The sequence below is a fragment of the Daphnia pulex genome, chromosome 6 (assembly GCF_021134715.1).
Source record: "Daphnia pulex isolate KAP4 chromosome 6, ASM2113471v1".
Classification (NCBI taxonomy): Eukaryota; Metazoa; Arthropoda; class Branchiopoda; order Diplostraca; family Daphniidae; genus Daphnia; species Daphnia pulex.
The window spans coordinates 668,245-686,281 of record NC_060022.1 but is presented as its reverse complement, the minus strand read 5'-3'; the positions used below and the strand labels follow the sequence as shown (position 1 = coordinate 686,281).

The 18,037-nt window shown below is 37.3% G+C and overlaps 5 protein-coding genes across 10 annotated transcripts; 2 read left to right on the top strand and 3 right to left on the bottom strand.

The window, feature by feature from the left end:
• Nucleotides 1–45: 45 nt before the first annotated feature.
• On the bottom strand, nt 46–3,863 carry LOC124196219 (transmembrane channel-like protein 7). 2 transcript variants are annotated; one of them, XM_046591100.1, is made up of 9 exons: nt 3,636–3,863; nt 2,939–3,155; nt 2,665–2,876; nt 2,443–2,596; nt 2,033–2,370; nt 1,662–1,968; nt 1,089–1,566; nt 545–1,028; nt 46–469 (listed from the first exon to the last, which is right to left on the bottom strand). In XM_046591100.1, exons 1-9 carry the CDS (start codon nt 3,726–3,728, stop codon nt 236–238), a joined length of 2,517 nt encoding a protein of 838 aa, XP_046447056.1. In that variant the 5' UTR covers nt 3,729–3,863; the 3' UTR covers nt 46–235. The 2 variants fall into 2 exon arrangements, with proteins under 2 accessions (XP_046447056.1, XP_046447057.1); XM_046591101.1 differs by lacking the exon at nt 3,636–3,863 and adding an exon at nt 3,334–3,623.
• Nucleotides 3,864–4,215: 352 nt separating this feature from the next.
• LOC124196220 (E3 ubiquitin-protein ligase rnf8-B-like) lies at nt 4,216–8,347 on the bottom strand. 2 transcript variants are annotated; one of them, XM_046591102.1, is made up of 13 exons: nt 8,032–8,347; nt 7,525–7,619; nt 7,356–7,466; nt 6,780–7,295; nt 6,582–6,710; nt 6,283–6,525; nt 6,123–6,225; nt 5,866–6,059; nt 5,730–5,795; nt 5,161–5,431; nt 4,880–5,099; nt 4,500–4,612; nt 4,216–4,435 (listed from the first exon to the last, which is right to left on the bottom strand). In XM_046591102.1, the coding sequence occupies exons 1-13, from the start codon at nt 8,039–8,041 to the stop codon at nt 4,386–4,388; spliced, it is 2,121 nt and encodes a 706-aa protein (XP_046447058.1). In that variant the 5' UTR covers nt 8,042–8,347; the 3' UTR covers nt 4,216–4,385. The 2 variants fall into 2 exon arrangements, with proteins under 2 accessions (XP_046447058.1, XP_046447059.1); XM_046591103.1 differs by lacking the exon at nt 6,123–6,225 and having other exon boundaries at nt 5,866–6,024; nt 8,032–8,340.
• Nucleotides 8,348–8,551: 204 nt separating this feature from the next.
• On the top strand, nt 8,552–9,908 carry LOC124196452 (cyclin-dependent kinases regulatory subunit-like). The gene is made up of 3 exons (XM_046591542.1): nt 8,552–8,706; nt 8,783–8,910; nt 9,725–9,908. Exons 1-3 carry the CDS (start codon nt 8,609–8,611, stop codon nt 9,760–9,762), a joined length of 264 nt encoding a protein of 87 aa, XP_046447498.1. The 5' UTR covers nt 8,552–8,608; the 3' UTR covers nt 9,763–9,908.
• Nucleotides 9,816–10,975, bottom strand: LOC124196451 (DNA-directed RNA polymerase II subunit RPB7). The gene is made up of 6 exons (XM_046591541.1): nt 10,752–10,975; nt 10,573–10,682; nt 10,341–10,500; nt 10,222–10,272; nt 10,019–10,156; nt 9,816–9,957 (listed from the first exon to the last, which is right to left on the bottom strand). Exons 1-6 carry the CDS (start codon nt 10,761–10,763, stop codon nt 9,910–9,912), a joined length of 519 nt encoding a protein of 172 aa, XP_046447497.1. The 5' UTR covers nt 10,764–10,975; the 3' UTR covers nt 9,816–9,909.
• Nucleotides 10,976–13,820: 2,845 nt separating this feature from the next.
• On the top strand, nt 13,821–17,582 carry LOC124196450. 4 transcript variants are annotated; one of them, XM_046591539.1, is made up of 11 exons: nt 13,838–14,259; nt 14,345–14,459; nt 14,526–14,905; nt 14,976–15,163; nt 15,244–15,391; nt 15,471–15,633; nt 15,745–15,960; nt 16,049–16,302; nt 16,433–16,691; nt 16,749–16,788; nt 16,861–17,582. In XM_046591539.1, the coding sequence occupies exons 1-11, from the start codon at nt 14,161–14,163 to the stop codon at nt 17,003–17,005; spliced, it is 2,007 nt and encodes a 668-aa protein (XP_046447495.1). In that variant the 5' UTR covers nt 13,838–14,160; the 3' UTR covers nt 17,006–17,582. The 4 variants fall into 4 exon arrangements, with proteins under 4 accessions (XP_046447493.1, XP_046447492.1, XP_046447495.1 ...); XM_046591540.1 differs by having other exon boundaries at nt 13,840–14,259; nt 15,745–15,948; XM_046591537.1 differs by having other exon boundaries at nt 13,821–14,259; nt 15,745–15,948; nt 16,433–16,788.
• Nucleotides 17,583–18,037: the final 455 nt, after the last annotated feature.

The window sequence follows — 18,037 nt, the reverse complement described above, 5'->3', positions numbered from 1 at the left end:
ACAACAGCCGCAAAACAAACAGGAAATTCATTGTGAGAAACATAATTTTCAGGGTTTCCGTTTTTTATTTTTTTAATTTGATTCTTTCGACGGCGATGAAATACATTTAACTAAATTTGAGCTGGAGTAGGTACATTACAACTTTGGCTTTAGCGTTCTGTAAATTACGAGGGAAAAAACGTTAACGATCAAGCATATCTGGGTATAATAATTGGAGGGGTGTACAATAAAGTATTCAAACGTGCAATTGCTGTTTACCAACAGCGGTTAACCTAGTAATCAAAAATTGTTTATCTTCCGCTTCGAGGATCAGTTGTGACGTGAGTGATTCTACCACAGCACGATTCGCCACAGCTTTAGAGCGATAATAATAGAGAGCGACCAGTAAAATCAAAATAGCGGGTACGAAGAATCCGGCGGATCCAAAAAAGAAAAGAATATTTTTCAATGTATCTGACAACGTTTCCACCTAAATAGGACCAAAATATAACCATTAAACTCAATTCACCAATGAAACCCGATGAAACTAATTTGTTGGAATTACCTCACTGGATATGGCCGACCAAACGGTATCAAAACCTCGGAATGGTCCACAAGAGACTGAAGGTCGCAATGAAGTGACGTGATAGCCTAGTGGTAAAACGCACGAAATGAAAGATACCAACAGTACATTCATAAAAAGAGAAGTGGAGCTCGATGCACCATAAACGCGGGAAGGTGGACATGAATAAACAAGTAGACTGAAATATTTGACGTAGAAAACAATGACACACTTAACAGTGGTAATTATTGGCAAGACGGGGCAGTAAAACATCCCCAGCCAGCAGATTGACTGACTGTAAACCATATCAAGGGTGCTTCCGACTAGATTAAACTCAGGGTTAGCTATACAATTCAAGCGACTAGTGGGTAGCACCGAACGCCGAAATATCAACGACAAGGGAAGCTCAATCAACAGCGTTATGAAGAGAGTGACGAAAACATCGAAGATGCAAAGCCTGTAAAGTTGTTGGCCGACATACGTCTCCCTAGATAAAATAGAAAGATGATATGTATGACCGTTTTATTGTAATTAACAGCAAAATTACCAGCACGGTGCGTGTTTTAGTCCATCGGAGTCACAAGAGGAATTCAAGCCAGATTTTTGTAAACTGCTGTACAAGGTCAGAACAAGTACCAAAAGAGAGGCCAGTCGTAGCAATACGGTCCGAGCTAGGGTAATCTTAATTTCAAAAGTGGCACTGAACCGTTCGAATCGTACAAAAGCTCTGAAAAGCATCGGCACCAGGAAATTCAGCGCAGTAATAACGATTGACGGGAGGAATCCTATCATCAAAATCCGGAAATCTTCGACGTTCTTAAAAGAACCAATGCCTTGATCAATTTCATTTCGATACATCTCAGAGAAAGTTGTAACCAAGTAGATTATGTAAGCAGCTAGACTTAATGTTCCCATAACAAGAATGTTCACTGCAAGCCTCAAGAAGAAAAGGTTGATTTTTTCGCGCATGTTTCTTCCTGCTTTTTCGTTAGCATAATCTTTATCTGCTAACGCAACACGAAAAGCTGAAAAAAAAATAATTTGATTATTTTTAATCATCTAATTGTTATTACAGGATTGATCCTGCTGTGTAAATGATACTGTTAAAGATTTAACTTACCATGTAAGATGGCTTTCTTCTTCAATTGGGCAACTTTGGCACTGTCAATGCAATAATCCCATGATGTAAAAGCTAAATCAGAGAACTGATGAAGCCACGACCGACCAAGACCAATATTGTCCTTGAATCCAGTAGCAACTGACTTTGCCATGCACACCAAACTGAAGAGTAGGACAAAGTAGACAACAAGTTGATATGCTAACGCAAAATTGTAGACTTTGTCGTCTCCCCAGGGAAGAAATGCCGGTTGGTAGTATCCGTAAAAAGCTACGGTAAATTCCAACCACCCCGTCCCTTGCACTGTATCCTGAAGATCAATAAATAGGATTAAACTTTTGCGCACACACACAAAAATAAAAATGACGAAATACTTGAATCAACAGAAGAGGGTCAGAAGAATGGTTCGCTATAGTACACATGACAGAAAAACCGTAGTCAAGAAAGCACTCATCAGTTTTAGTCACACAATTGTCATCGCATGCAGAGCGGTTGCTGGGTCGATTACAGCCCTCTAGAACAGGCAAGTCGACATCAGGGAAATCAGTGCGATTTTTGTTCTCACACGAAGCCTGTCCGAGAGTGAGATTCAAGTTCTCACACGAAACCTGTCCAACTTCCCATGGAACGAGGATCAAAGTCACCGTAAATAAAGTGATAAGAAAATTAAGTAGCAACTGCCACCTAATTAGGAGGAAATACGACGCAACACCTGGTAGGAAATTTAGTAACATAACCGTCAAACGTGAAGATCAAATAATTTAAATAATTAAGATTTTATCACCTGTTCCAAAGTTTGCTTCGATAGACCGAATTGTTTGTTTCCACGGAGAGAAAAATGAAAAAATTTGCATTGTAAAGGAATGGATTCTATGCCAAATTTGTCGTCGCCGGAATCGAATCAATTCTAAACCATGAACCCGGAGGTTTTGTGCTACCTAAAAGCATTAGTTTATTTTTAAATAGATAATTATATAATCAGTACTTATTCTATATAAGGTGTTACCTTTAATTCAGCTTTTAGTCTCCGTTTTTCTGCCATCGTAATGGGAAGAGAGCGAATCTGTTGCATTTTTTGCCACATCTCTTCTTCATTGGGAATACCCTGAGAAAGATCGGGCATCATTCCCAATTCAACCTCTTCTGTTGGAGTGCTCGCATGACGCAGTGTAGATGCTCGTCTACTTCTTGAGGTAGTTTTCCCCCATGTTCTAACATCTTGATGTTTAAGACAACATTAAAGTTATTGAAATCTGTTGTTTAACAACCAAATTTGTTACCTATTGTGGTTGTCCGATTACTAGGTAGCATTGTCTCCCAAGACACCTTCTTGTCATCCTTGGTATCATCACCTGGAGTAGTACACATTGTGGTAGCAGTGCTCTGAAGATGAAGGTGCTTTTCCTTTGCCTCATTTAAACCATTTCTTGATTCAGATGCTCTGTTGTACTTTTCACCAGAACACCCAGAATAAATGCTCGAGCTTTCAGTCATTTCCTGTTACAAATAAAAAAATTATAATTGTGAATACATAATTAACTACTATAGATATGGGCAATAATATGTTAATAATGTAAGTATAGATGGAAATATTTGAAAAGTAACCACACATCATTAAAGAAAGAATCGCTAAAAAATGGGACCTGACTTGAGTTCTGATTCATTCTAAACAAACCTTAACATCACTTCAAAGATATATCTGTGGCGTAGACAGTTTCTTCGTCTCTTTCTTCGTTGTCCTTCACAACTATTGCTGATGTATAGTTGCTGAAAACATAACGTCTACAGCGATCGCCTTTGTAAAGATAGCTATAGTCCAAGTAAAACAAACTTGTTCCTCATTCAACTTCTAATAATTAAATTGTTATTCTAAAACTCTAAATTAAACTTGAGTAAAGAAAAGAAAAGTAAAAAACTAGATGAATGATGACACAGCGCACACAAAACATTTGACAGATACCAGACGAAGGATCTTACCTTACTAGACATGTTGCCGGATTTCGCGTAGACTGGCGGATTTTGTAATCTTGCTCGCGGTCGCGCAAAAGAGCTGGATTTGCTCGACTCCATGATCGTGAGTCGGAAACGACAGAAAATGAAACGTATTAACTTGCAATTGTTTAGAATATGACGGCTTTTATATTTCACTTTTGTCGACAATCGACATCCTGCGTAGCTAAACGATCGTATGTATCTGGGGGTTTTTTCCTCTTTGCCTGTTTCATCACGTTCACATATTACTTGATCCGTGTCTGCGGTTTTTATCTTTTCTTTTATGGCACGACCATATTGCATTGCAGTTCACTCATTTGACACGGCATACTCTCATACCCACGATTAGTAATAATCCTGTCCCAGCAAATGAGGAAACCAAAGTAGATAAAAACTTATTGCCCAAGCAAACAATAGCTTGCACATTGTTTGGGATAAACGGTGTCCCCCAAAATCATCAACTAGAGTGAATAACTCAACGTACGCTTGTTTCTAATCAGCTTAAACATTTGTAATCTACCAAGTGAGACTTCAAGGGTAAAATACACAAACTAAGCAACAGGCGTAACTGCAAAAAATGTATTTGAGAGTTCAGTGAACATTAAACGAAAATTGAGATATCCTTTTGAAAAAACGATCGGAAAAAATAATTTACTTGTCATTTGCTTGGTATTGAGGTAATTGTGTACGTTGAATTAAGAAACACACGGACGTGTTTAGACGCGATTTGAAATTTTAGCTCGAATAATTGCAGTAGACGCAGAGTCGTGACGTATTTGTCATTCCTAAAAAAATATGCGTATGACGTTAGCAAAGGTAAAATCTGAATTTAGTTCATGAATTACGTACCACACGAAGGACAAGGTCTTCTTCGCCTTTGGCGACGGCGATTTGCAAAATCAATAATATCTTCGTTTGATGAATCGGATCCGCTTGAAAGAATTACCACTTCCTCCGTGACACTAAATCCCCAAAAGTGATAAAAAAGTGCAAAAGCAATAAGTGCAAAAGTGATAAGTGCATGAAAGAACGAAGTTTAACCTAACAAAATCATTTTCTTCGATAAACCCCTAAAAATGTATTTTAAAAAACAGCATTCATGATCAAACACGAAAAACATTACGTGATCACATTCACATGTTTGTATCAAGAACGAAAAAAAAAAACCTTAACGCCTAGGACCGACTTGTGAGAAGCGTGCATTTACATACGCATTTGCATCTACGTACATGGCAGGAGCAGCGCGCTGAGGATGGGCAACTGTTGGTGCGGTCGAACGATTCAATGTTCCTCTGACAGTGGAAGGACGAACAGGAGGAGGAGCAGTTGGACGAATCGTCCCACGAGCTACGGACGGTCGAGGTCGAACTGAAGACTGAGCAGCTTGGGGAATTGCAACATGTGGAACGGGAACCGCGACACGTGCAATAGCTGGTCCAGCAGCAGACACTAAAGTCAAATAAGGGCGTGGAATAACAAGGGGAATGACCAGCTAAACTAAAACCCATACCTGAACGTCCAACAGTACGACGAGGACGACCTGGGCCCCGGCCTCCATCGACAGCTCCAAGCGTAACGTGTTGAACAGTGAGAATATTTTCCATAGTGTTGTTTTGTTCGATGGATGCTTGTTTCATTAGTTCTTGGCGTTGAATAACTAATTTCTTTCTACTGTTCTTTGTTTCTTCCGAAAGCGAACTGACCATAGCGTCAATCATATTATCCACCAATAGATTTCTTCCTTCTGTGGTTATAGGGGCTCGACAGATTGGACATTCCACCTAAGAATCATAGATAAAGCAAGACTTGTGTGAATATCATAGTAGCACAAGAAATAGTAAGTTCCGTATCGCTTTCAAAACTTGAAAGTAGGGAGCCATAAAAGTAACTAGACGATTTACTGTAACAGCGGTACTCTGGAAAACAGTGTAACTTTTTAAAAATTGAATACATGCCAAATATCAGCAATTGTCTATCATGCTGATCCTGGATTCTCCCCTAACTTACTATCACCATCAAGTTTTACTACAAGTTTCTTTGCTTCAAGAGTTTTTTTCAAGTTAAACGAAAACTAGTTACCTTATTCTTTTTCCACTCTCTGACGCAGTGCTGACAGAAGGTATGCATGCAGTTCAAGGAAGTAGCCTAAATCAAATAAATAATTTAGAAAGATTATGAATTGCATAAATAAAAACAATAAAAACAAGATACTTACAAACACCATCAGCTCGGAACAAATTCCACATTGAAGCTCGTTTTCCATAATGCTTTCCATTTGACCAACAATATCGCCACAAGCTTTACTAGAAGCCTGTTGTTGTTGCTCATTCAGCTCTTTTTGGACACGCAACTCCTCGCGTACTCTTTCCAGTTCCTGTTCGGTTAAACTTGGCTGATTAATTGCTCCTCCTAATTGGTGCAATCGGTAAACAATCAAATAATTTGCTTAAGTACGGTATAAATTTGATATACCATCATCCATGACAACCACAATGTTTCCTGCATTTTGAATTTCTTGTCCTTGGTGAAGGAGTTGAATTGTTTCGTACATCTCAAGGCCGATGGCGGCACGACTCTAAAACTTTCTATGCTAAAGCTCTTAACTATACGTATAGTATATCTATAAATATACCTGAATTTCTGCAATTTGTTTTTCTTGAGCATTCAATCGTGCTTCACGTTCAGCCAGTTCTTCTTGCATCTGACGAAGTCTCAATTCGTCCTCACTGCCTTTTCGTTGAAATTGCTTCGCTTCTTCTTCAATTTTACGTCGTGCTTCCTCCAACTCTTGTTCCAACGATTGATGAGATCGCTTAATATGGGCCAGCTCATTCATAGTTTCTTCTTTGAGGCGACTCTCTTCTTCCAGGCGCTCCTGGGAAAAAAAAAAAAGATAAACAAATATTTATAAATAATTATTTAAATAGTTACTTGTAAGACGTTTTTTTCCCGTATGAGTTGCTGTACAACTAATTCTTTCTGCTCAATGAGTTTCTGCTTCTCCAAGTTGGCACGTGCGACACTTTCTTCGAATTCAAGTTTTTTCTTTTCGCATTCATCCTACAATAATAACATAACATTTTAGTATAGCGGCATTAGCATATACGGCCAGTCTATTAGTGAGATTACCCGAAATTCTTGCAAGCTAACTGACATCCGTTGTTCAACATCCTCTTTTTGTCGCTGTAATTCATTTTTTTCCAGTTCTCCGCGTGCGACTTTTTCTTCCAATTCTTTTTTTTCTTCAGCGAACTTCAATTCAAGTTGTACCTTAGCAGTTTCAAAGTGTTGGTTGAGTTTCTCCTGCTCCAGCACCAGTTTATCTTTGAGTGTTTTCTGTTGCTCCAGTTTTACATCCAAGTTGTCACTTTCTTCTTCAAGTGTCTTTTCGAGGTTTTTCTTAGAACGGACCCAATTGTGAAAAGCTTCTGGGGAATCTTTCAATGACGGATAATTTCGATTGGCGAGCGGAATTCGCATCTTCTTTGCAACTGGCTCTTCGCCTACTTCGGATGAATCAGACTGAACACGGAAAGCATACACATACTTATTACCGGCACCAAATTCGATAATATCCATGTTTTGAATAGGTATTTGTTGATGCTTTGGTAATGCAACGTGATTCACAGCAACACCATTCATACCCTTACAAAAAAAAATAATTAGATTTTGCAAGCCATTACGCTGTATAAAATAAAGACTTACCACGTTTTCGATGGTCCATTGATCTTTTATCAGTCGGAAAACGGCGTGTTTACGAGAAACTAGAAGATCAGCAATAGTGAAAGTATTTTCCTTAGACCGCCCAATGGAAACCTAAGCAAATTAGAGGGTAAAATAACAAACAGAAATACATTTTTTCCACTAAACTTACCTCATTACAGCCCAGTTGGATGCACTTGTAACTTGCATTTATATCATTGGAACCTATTCTTCGAAGAACAGCCCCAGGAATCTTTGACACAATTTCTAGAAAATAACAAAAAAAAACAAAAAATGAATACGATTAAATAACAATAAAATAATTTTCATTGTTTAAAATAAGCTGAACAATGAAATATGTTATTACTTAGAATACGTCAGGAAAGGATAACTGAGTATGTGTAAATAGTATTATATGGCTATTAAAAAGATTTTGTATGGTATAAGTCGTATAACATTGCAAAATGATTTGCACCAACACGATAATGCTAGGGAGATAATTTTAAAGCCTATAATTAAATGTAAGTGTACTCTCGTGTGCTACTCATGAATGATATTTGTTAAAATAAGCGGGGGACCCAAATAAAGTGTGTTTAAATCTTTTGATGACAAAATCAGCAAGACGAACTGGTGATTGCAAATGGATAAGCATGCATTTAAAAATTTTTAAAAAAGGTACCTTTGTTCATTATTTCTTGCTGGATTGATGCAGTTTCTATTCTACAGCATCAGGCACTTCTAGCTTCTAAATCAAGACAATAACGTTTGTCGATGTAAGAGACTGTTCTTGTCTGGACAAGAAGTTAAAAAGTAATAAATAAAAAAAAAGCGAAGAATTGTGATGAAGCCTTTCGGTTAACCCGACAAAAGCATAAGTTAATTGCCTTTCAATATGCAATAAAAAAAAGTGTATGGCTAATCAGACTTTATTCCACCTTCGTAAAATTTGTAAATGAGCTGATGATGATGATATCTAAGTAAGCAGACTCTTTTACTTGTTAAAGTTTTGAATCAAGAAGCTTCATTGCCACACCTATTAAACTACACCTTTTATCTAGTGAATTTGATGTCAGTGTATGCAAACATAGCGTTATATCATATTTTGGAAAGATTTTATATCATTAAATTTTTTATTTTTTAAAAAATTCATATCGCACATAATTTTTAAAACATAATAAAATATTGTCAGGGCTGCCTCTTTTCATTACCAAGTTGCCAAGTATGTCTTTACGTTACAAGATGGCACGAGAATCTTAATGCAGTTCAATTCACGAATCAAACAATTCAACAACATGCCACCTAATACGGAGATACAATATTCTGATAAATACACCGATGAAAATTTTGAATACAGGTAGTCAAGTTATACTTGTTAATGCATTATTGATGTAGATACTCATGTTTAAAGTAACACAATTATTTTCGTACAGACATGTAATTTTGCCGCCAGAAATGGCGAAGTTGGTTCCACGAACACATTTGATGACCGAAACGGAATGGAGAAATTTGGGAGTTCAACAGAGTCCCGGCTGGGTACATTACATGGTCCACAATCCAGGTTTAAATCAGTCAAATACCATTACATTTATAGACTAGGTGAACATTAAGTCACATGTCAAATGCCAATCATCACCTGATTGTTGTGATATGATTGCTGCTGTTCAACTTTGTTTTAAATTTCAGCTAGATCAGTGATTCACCTTGTTTTGCAATAGTCATCAAAACTTGTAGACCCAGTTCTTGATTCGCCAAACTCTGTCAAAGCACAATAAGAATAATGATTATTTTTCTTTCAAAGCCTTTTCTTTCTTGGGAATATCTTTAGTTTAAAAAATCATTTCTGTGTTACCTGTGTTTTTAATATATGTAGGATGGGATTTCCTAGCAGTGGTCATTCATAGTTATATATCAGAGAGATTATCAAAATAACTGTCAGGTGAGGAGAGAGAATTTCTTAAAGAGTTAGTAGCTGAAAAGTTTTATTCTGCAAGCTTTTTATTCTGTGTAGCCTTGAGAAATTTTCATCATATCACATCTCTTAAATTCTGGAATTTCTTCCGGATCTGACAACCTGGTGTCTTGTAATTTATGAGCGCATTTAAAAAAAATATTCTTGCGGTAGGAGCCGATTCATTTTCTTTGAACTGCAGTTTTCGAGATCAGATAAATTTTCGTCGTCGTCCTTGCGGAAAGCTTATGCTTTTTTGATTAGATAGGGAACGTTTTTCACATCATAACCGTATGCTTTCAAATTTTCTTCGTGTCGAAAGGTAGCTCCGTCCTTATTATCATTACATTCACAAATGTTTTTATACTGTCGTAGTTATTCTGTTTAGAATAATGATTTTAACTGATATTTGTTTTCTTTTCAGAGCCGCATGTCCTACTATTTCGACGTCCGAAAGAATGATTGCAACAAACAGCAATACCCAGATTTTCTTTGCACTATAAAATTGACTAATGTTACATTCCTTTTCTCGTTTAATTTCAACTCCATACGTTAACCTTCGAAAGTTCGAATAACACAGTGACAATACAAACATTGAATCCAAATAATTTAGCTGACCAAACCCAAGTAGTCGTCCATAAGTGTTCCAATAGCAAACTAAAAAGAACGTGTAAATGTTTAGTACACAACTGACTTTCTGTCTACGAATATCACTTACAATATCGGTGGCATCCACTCTCAAACCGACAATTTTTATGCGGATTTCATCGTCCTGTTGAATAACAACATCTTCATCCTGGGTTTTGTAGCAAGGTGGGGTTGAATTGGGGTCGAACTGCATGTCCGACGGAATCGACTAAAGTGAAATGAATAGTTAGTTATTTGGAGAGAAATTTAACATTTTTCTGAAAATACACATACGTGTCTGGATATGAAACATGAAAGAGGCCCAATTTCTGTGAAAAGCCCAACCTGCATACAGAAATAAAAAATCAGTTGCTTCAGAGAAGTTAACAAAAAATGAAAATAAGATTTCTTGCCTTATTGACTTGTGTTACAACTGCATCCAAAACCTGCCCTTTGAATGGTCGAAAGACAATTGCCTTGTACTTGACAGGGTAAACAACAAACCCTTGCCCAGGCTGAATGATACCAGCACCAATGTTGTCGATAGTGGTCACTGCTATGACAAATCCATACCTAGTTTATCAAAAACAAAAGTTCACAATGCCTAGTTTCATATGATCATATTACATCAAAACGAAGAATTACTTTCCAGTGCAAGTGCCTTCAACTTCTGTAAAAAGCTTTTGTTTTACAGTTTCCATCAATTGTGGTCCGAAATATCGAGGATGCAAAAGAATTTCGTGTTCCAAAGCAATCTGCGAAAATCAACAATTCAAACTTAATTGAACGTCGAAACCAGATCAAAATATTATGAAGTAGTTTACATGATAGAACATTCTGGCGGTGTATCAAAATTTTGCCGTATGTTCAGAACGTGATTGAACCTTTTAGTTCTTACGAATTTCTCCTGAAAATAACCCAACTTTTGATTCGAATTCGATTAATTAAATAAAATAACCTTGACTGAAATCGCCGGAGATTGAGAAAACGAAAACAGAAATTGAAGAAAGAGTGAAGGATTAGACTAAACAGTAACCTAGAAAAACGACGCCCGGAAGAAATTGATGTATGCACTTAGCACTATCGATAGCTAAAATTTTACTCAATAATCGATACACGCCAACCAATAAAGAAAAAGTCGAAATTCGATCATCTGTCAATCTGGATTCAGATCACCTCTCTTTTTTTAACCTCGTTTCTCAAAACCACTCAAAACCAATATCTTTTTTTTCTCCCTCTCTCTTTTTATTTTACAAATTTACATACAGAGTTGGGGTAACATTCACTTCACCGCTAAAAATAATTCGAGATAAAATTTAACATGATAATAAAATATTTCTGGAACGCTTATATCATTCTGAAATTTAAAAATAAAATTGTGACATAGTGTTAAAAAAAACTGGTTCTTCAACTCTAATTATTATTAAGGTCATACACAAGTTACCAAATGCGCAATTCTTAATAAGCCTAGAGCAATCCATATGCCAACGCCCCACCAAATATTATATACTCTGAAACCAAGAATAATCCCTAGGATTTTGACGATAAGTAGCTACCTATTTCTTTTCCCAACACGCACAACTTCTTGCGTCTTGCCCGAAAGGTGTTCTCCGGCAGCACACGTGCAGCACAACAATGTCGATAATCCCAATTAAAATCCGATTTGACTTTCACTGCACCTTCATACTGTTGTGATCTTCCTGAATCAAGGTTGTTGCCAAGGTCGTCTAATTACCTATACTCCAAGTAATGAATAATTTCAAGCAATATACACAAGGTAAGTTTACCTTGAATTCAGTTTCTCTTCACGAGGACGATTTCTCCAATCTAAAAGTGCTCGTACCTACGTACGGCTTGAGTAGCTACCTGCTGAAACGGCTAAACTATCTCGAATTTTGTAACACATCTTCAATCTATTTTTATTTATTTAAAATGTCAATCATTGTCTTAATTTGTTTTAGAGCATAATTATAGGTTTCAAAATGTTGTTTGTTAATTTAAAATTACCTCGATTTCTACCCCTCAGTTCTTTTGCGTTTATCAAAGTTGTTGATGTACCCCTCCAGCTCTTTGCAAATACTTTCGTAACCGGTTAATTCGATACTTCTTCTTAATCAAGTCTCTCAACTTTTCCATGTTGGTTCATTTCTTTGTGAACGTTTGCCAAATTTTCTCACCACCGAAATCACGACTTATATAGTCATAGGAGAACTGCACCAGACAGAGTGGAAAACGAGATTACGCGGTGACAACAATACCGGTTCGAGCCATTATTTAAAATTCAGTAAAAGAAAGGCTTGATTAATAGATTAAATCGCATGTCGTGGAGCTAAAAAAAAATGCAAATATACACATTTTTACCCGATTTAAGGTAGTTTTTCCCTTGGGAGGTTAACAAAATTCCCACATACTTGGTATATGAGGGTCATTAAAATCTGAGTAAGAATCTATTATCTAGATGTAGACTGTATCAGTCTTATTCGCGATTTTTCTAGATCCATCACTGTAAAACAAAAAAGAAAGGGCAAAAAACAACACGAAAATTTTAATTGCAACATTTAATCTCAAGAGAAAACAAATTGACTGAATGCATAAAATAGAAACTCGTCAAGAAGTTACGTAACACCAACACATTTATTTGGGGTTATTATGTAAGCTACACAATTTTGAAAGTCATATTTGCAATAGCGACAATAGTCTAAATATTTTCAAAAGCATTGTGCGCTGCGATGCACGACGACGATTATTATCACTTTATTAAAATGTGTGACCAATTTCTGAAGGACAATCGAACTCTTGTGTCTTATAAATTCCGACCAAGAGTTGCGTTGGTGTGCCAGCGACTTCTTTCTACAAGTAGCCTTATTCGAAATATGGAATAGATACTATCATCGTCTTATTCAAATTCGTATTTCTAGTTGCCAATATTTTCACTCAATTTACATATATTCGAAACCACGATTCCAATTTCCTCATTGGAAATATCTAACAAGTCAACTGCACCTGTTCTTCTTGTATTGATTCTCCGTGTGATGACTCAATTTTATTTGGTTGTTCAGATTGCTTTCAACAGTTATCAACCCGAACCAGTTCTTTGCGAATTTCGAAACGATCATAAACTTGTTTTGTTTTTTTCTTCTTGAAAAACAACTTTTCATCTTTTAGACTTCGTTTTGCATTTGACTTTCTTTCTTAAATCATCACGGATGTAGCCAAGTATTGACGGTTCATACACAATGACATAATTTGACTTTTCAATGAAGGCCGACTGGGCCATATAGATTTATGTAAATGTTGTGTAAAATTTAGATTAACAAGGTTAATTCATTTTTAAATCTTATTTGCCGTCGTCTGAGTTACCTGGCGAACATGATGATAAAATGAACGAAGGAATTTTCCGTCGTTGGAAATGGCTTTCCGATTCTTTTTCAAAAGCCATTATAATATACACCGGCTTTCCAAATACAGGTTGAATTTGTCACACGAGATGTGAATAGCTAATGAGTTTGTATTCGAATCAAGAGATTTATTCCACTAAATAAAGGTTAAGTAAGTTGTTTTTTAAATCTTATTTATACGTGACACGTAGCTATAACTCTCAAATAATAAAGGGAACCATCGCCCATGCGAGCGAGAGAACCTGCTAGCTGTTATATTACATGCATATTTGGAAGCAGGTGGGAATTAAGGAGTTTAAATTAGTACTCTATGCCCCCACCAGTGTATTTGTTGCTATGCAATATACTACATCTGTGTTGTCTATGCATTGTTGTCGCATAGAGAGACTTTTCTTTATTGACTAAAAGGGTAGCAACTACACCAGTCACGTGACTTGCCAGCGAACGAATAGTAGGAGGCTCCGTGCAACACTGCAACTGTTGACTGATTACATCGCTTTAGGGGAGAGGGGAGGGGGCTACAACTTACTTTAGACAGTGGCTACTATACCACAGAAACAGCTGAAGAAGTGAGGTACGCTTCAGTCACTAGTCACTACACAGTGTACAACTCTCAGACCAACACAATGCCAAGTGTCTTCACATGTTGCGTATTTCATATACTTTGGATATAATAAACACCGTATAACTGGATTATTCTCGAGCTAAAGTTAAAGAAACCGTTTTGTTCTAAACTGCTGCTAGTATTAGTGAAACGAGAATTTCGTCTGCACTGTGTTTTGACTGGTCAACGTAATAAGTTACCATAAACTACTGAGAGAATGTGAAAGAAGAAATGTCACTCTCATCAAAGTTTAGTGTTCTCTTGTTGATGTGGGGATTTTTGCTGATTGGGATTGTGGAAATAGAATCACATAATACCTCGAATAACCAGGTAAAGTGCAGCAACACTTGTCACTGTTCGCAACTTGATGTACTAACTTAATGTATAACTCAATTTATATCCGTTTTAATTTCAGAATGGTAAGTACAAATCATTTGTAAAAAACAGCAATGGGCTGGCCACCGGATTCTCCCATCAAGCTGTGGTTTCACAGCATGAAGAATTAATCTCCTCGAAATTTGATACAGCAGGTAATAATAACTTACGAGTTTGTGCTGGGGATACTGGTTTCATAGCTTATATCTTCTCTTTTCAAGAATACAAGCCAAGTATGGAAATTCTGGCAGTTGGGTTAAAGTACAACAATGAAACCGCGATGCTTAGCGTTTCTGTGTATGTGGGTATACCTGAAATCAGCAGCAGCGATATCTCCAATAATTCGACAATGTTTGAACTGGAATCCACATCCGCAACAACCCATTCGCCATCTTCCGAAACGGTGGAAAAATTCACAAACTACGAAATTTATCTGTCGGCCTTGTCAATCGATGATTCATCGGAACCACCTTCCAGCTGCTTGAATTTCTTATTTTTACAACATTCGAGTCAAAATGTTGTGGTTGGCTGCAATGAAACGGCAAAAGTACTCCCAAAATACATTGACGAAAGTCCAACTACCTGTGTCGACGTGGATACGGTACTTACAAAGTCAACGAACTTAAAAATGTTTGTGTTTATTAATTCTGTTTTCTTTCGAAATTTCTTAGAGGAATTTTACGGTTGTGTTTAATCATGTGTACTCTGCTTACTACTGCCTTCTGATTCAGCCTCAGGTGAGCTCGCACACCCGAAGAACCTTCAATCGTATGCTACACTATCAAACAAGTAAAAGTTCGACCTTCGCTGACATTACTAGATGGCAAACAACGATAGACCTGTTTCCGGTGCCAAAAAAGTAAAAACATGTCTAGTTTTACATATCTAGTTTCTGTTTAATAACACATTTTTTGTGTGTCTCTCAAATATTCGCATCAGGCAATCCATTTCAATTGCATTCACCTTGCCGGACTCGACCTATCAAATAATAAGTAACAAAATTCGGGTTTCACTCATGCGAGTGACTAGTGACAGATGCAATGACACTAATACCTTCAAAGGGGTGTGGTCAGAAATATTACCGATGGTATTATTACAGGATATATTTCCTCATTCAAGCTAGTTGACACCAGTTCAAAATTTCAGTTTTTACTTTTCCGTATTAGGAACCGGGCAAACAGGTTGCCGAAATTACTTTCTCGCATAAACCTCCTGGTTCTTACTGTGTCGCAGTGGATCCTTTGGATGAAAGGTGCAATGGTAATACGTTTTGGAAAGTTAAAGGAGCATCGTGCCGCCGGCACACCATAAAGTCAGTTGAGCTTCAAGGTCAGTCAACTTCTTTTCTGAAATATAACAAAAAAATGTCTTTGCTTCAAATGCCAAACATGTTACACACGTTTGGCAAGACATTATAACACGTTTTTATTGATATTCCAGGTCCTCCCATGCACCTTGAAACCGGCGGAATTAATAAGCCATTGGTCATTGTGAACAAAACTCCGGCTATGGACGTCTGGGTTACCTTCTACGTTGTTTGTGCTTTCGCTTTTGGTCTAGTGCTAGTGTCTTTCTTGGGCATATTGCTAGGCTATCGCTACCGTCAGAGAAAACACCTACAGCGTCGCACGCATCAGTTTCTAGGTGATTTAAAATGTTAGTTGTCTTTTATTAAAAAAGTATACAGAATTGAGTTGATTTTTATGTGTATATTCCTTTTTATGGTTATTCTTGGGCGTTGCAGCTGAATGGGGAACCAGCACGGAAGTTTCACCGACCCAGTCTAGCATAGCTGACGTTATCAGTGTGAAGAAAATGTTGGATGAAAAGGACTCGACAACTTCTGACGACCTCATTCCTGGAACACCTGCTTCGAGCGAAACATCATCCGTCGGAGTTTCCGTTCTGTTGCTTTATCGCCGAAATGATCCTCAAGTTTCCGTTCGCGCAGCCGACCTTCGAAAACGGCTGCAATTGGATTGCGGCAATCAAATAAAAGTAGGTAGAAATAAAAAGAAGGAGGTGTCAAATTCTTTGTCAAAGCTCTTATTGGGATTAACCTAATTTTTGTATTTTTAAAAAATGTTTGTGGTAGTCCTTAAAGTTTATTGTCTTGTCCGTAAAATAGGTTTACGATTATGGAGACGAATCTCAATGGGAGGAAATGTTCACCGAAGGACCCAGCTGGCTGCCAAATCGCATCTATGGCACGTCGGATGATGGCTGCCTCAATCGCGTTGTCGTCATCCACAGCCCATTGCATCCCGACTTCCGAGAAAAGCGCCCGGAGAGTGACCGAAATAATTTGGAAAGCACGAGTCCGCTGCTGGGTGAACTGACGGCGGATCAGTTGGAGCAGCATAAAAACGATCCGGAATTTCTCTACGGTATGCAGCTATTGCAAAGTTGTACTCGCGAAGTTAACGACAATTGTGAAAATACAGATCATGCAATTAGTCTCTACAGGCGCGTCTTTAACGTCCGGTAATAAAAACAAACATTTTTGAAATTAAATCTTGTGAACTGCCGTCTTATTTTTCATTTTCCCCCCTATAGGTACACGGACATTGCCGACTGCCAATCACCTGAAACTGAAAATCAAAACCTTGCCTATCCCGATCTGACGATAGCACCTTTTACATGTTACCTTTTACCAGGACACTATAAGCAACTCTTGGAGCATTTAACTTCAACTCAATAATATTGAATTTCGAAAATCAATCAAACTTGAAATAGTCAGAACGTCCACGACGTTTTGTATATGTGTGCGTGTGTTTTTTAAATCGCTCTCTACATTTTTTCTTTATTACTTGCAGTATACGATGGGGGGTTCGTCAAGCTCTAGGCGGTTCACAGTTCATTTCTGGTCAATTATCTAAAAATAAAAGCCGCTCCCCTTATTTTGCCAATGCTCATCCCTTCACCAACCACTTTTTCGTGTGAATTCAATTCGTTTGATATTTCTGCTCCGATATTAACAACAGTGCTCATTTGTTTGCTTTGTTGTGCTCATTTTTCTCCAAAGTAAAGTTTAGTACCGTTTTTTCTCTTGTGCATGAAAAATTGAGTGCGTTGAATCTCTAAAAGGTCTCGTCTCACATATTATTAGGCTCCTATAAAACAATCTCGGTGTGTTTATTCGTTTGTTTGTCACTTTTGTAGACCTATATCGTTCATTCATTCAATGTTTGTAATTGATATGATACCAATAATCGATTTGTTAGTTGGCTCTTTTTTGAACAGGTTTGAAATACGAAAATCAAGTCTTTTTCACTTTACCACAAACTTGTTGTGCTTAAATTCTTCCCGATTAGCTCGACATTCAATTACCTGATGACTTTTAAATTAAATTTTACTATCATGAATTAATTTATATTTTTTTTGCTTCTACACGGGGTGCTCTACTTATGTGAAATTACCCGGAGGGTTTCTAATCACGTTTTTTGGAGGCTAGAATAGGATGGATTAGTTGACGATAGTAGTCTCACTAGATGATTTTTACAACTATAGGAAACTAGCGCTAATTGGTCATTCAAGCAAAAATAAATTAAAATGTCTTTAATGTTGAAGGCTTAAAGCAGGGTCATCCAATAGTAATGCTAAAAGCATATCTGGCCCTAAACGGTGTTATACATGGCCGGAGTTTTATTCTCTGGCTCTCACAGTGTTTTGTTAGCGATTCTTTTCTATTTCTTATTTTCTAGATGAAAGCCAGAGAAGAAATTATTGAATG

Excerpts from the sequence above, each read along its gene's own strand:
- LOC124196220 (XM_046591102.1), bottom strand. Across the intron at positions 6,711-6,779 it reads TTAGCTTGCAAGAATTTCGG|GATGAATGCGAAAAGAAAAA; the intron begins GTAATCTCACTA and ends TTATTATTGTAG. Across the intron at positions 6,060-6,122 it reads TGTGGTTGTCATGGATGATG|GAGGAGCAATTAATCAGCCA; the intron begins GTATATCAAATT and ends TGCACCAATTAG.
- LOC124196452 (XM_046591542.1), top strand. The coding sequence starts at position 8,609 with ATGCAGTTCAATTCACGAATCAAACAATTCAACAACATGCCACCTAAT. Across the intron at positions 8,707-8,782 it reads GATGAAAATTTTGAATACAG|ACATGTAATTTTGCCGCCAG; the intron begins GTAGTCAAGTTA and ends ATTTTCGTACAG. Across the intron at positions 8,911-9,724 it reads TTACATGGTCCACAATCCAG|AGCCGCATGTCCTACTATTT; the intron begins GTTTAAATCAGT and ends TTTTCTTTTCAG.
- LOC124196219 (XM_046591100.1), bottom strand. The coding sequence starts at position 3,728 with ATGGAGTCGAGCAAATCCAGCTCTTTTGCGCGACCGCGAGCAAGATTA. Across the intron at positions 2,877-2,938 it reads TAATCGGACAACCACAATAG|ATGTTAGAACATGGGGGAAA; the intron begins GTAACAAATTTG and ends TTAAACATCAAG. Across the intron at positions 470-544 it reads GGTCGGCCATATCCAGTGAG|GTGGAAACGTTGTCAGATAC; the intron begins GTAATTCCAACA and ends GGTCCTATTTAG.
- LOC124196451 (XM_046591541.1), bottom strand. Across the intron at positions 10,501-10,572 it reads GAAGGCACTTGCACTGGAAA|GTATGGATTTGTCATAGCAG; the intron begins GTAATTCTTCGT and ends TTGATAAACTAG. Across the intron at positions 10,157-10,221 it reads CATGTTTCATATCCAGACAC|TCGATTCCGTCGGACATGCA; the intron begins GTATGTGTATTT and ends ATTTCACTTTAG.
- LOC124196450 (XM_046591536.1), top strand. The coding sequence starts at position 14,161 with ATGTCACTCTCATCAAAGTTTAGTGTTCTCTTGTTGATGTGGGGATTT. Across the intron at positions 15,164-15,243 it reads CTGTTTCCGGTGCCAAAAAA|GCAATCCATTTCAATTGCAT; the intron begins GTAAAAACATGT and ends TATTCGCATCAG. Across the intron at positions 16,303-16,432 it reads ATTGCGGCAATCAAATAAAA|GTTTACGATTATGGAGACGA; the intron begins GTAGGTAGAAAT and ends TCCGTAAAATAG.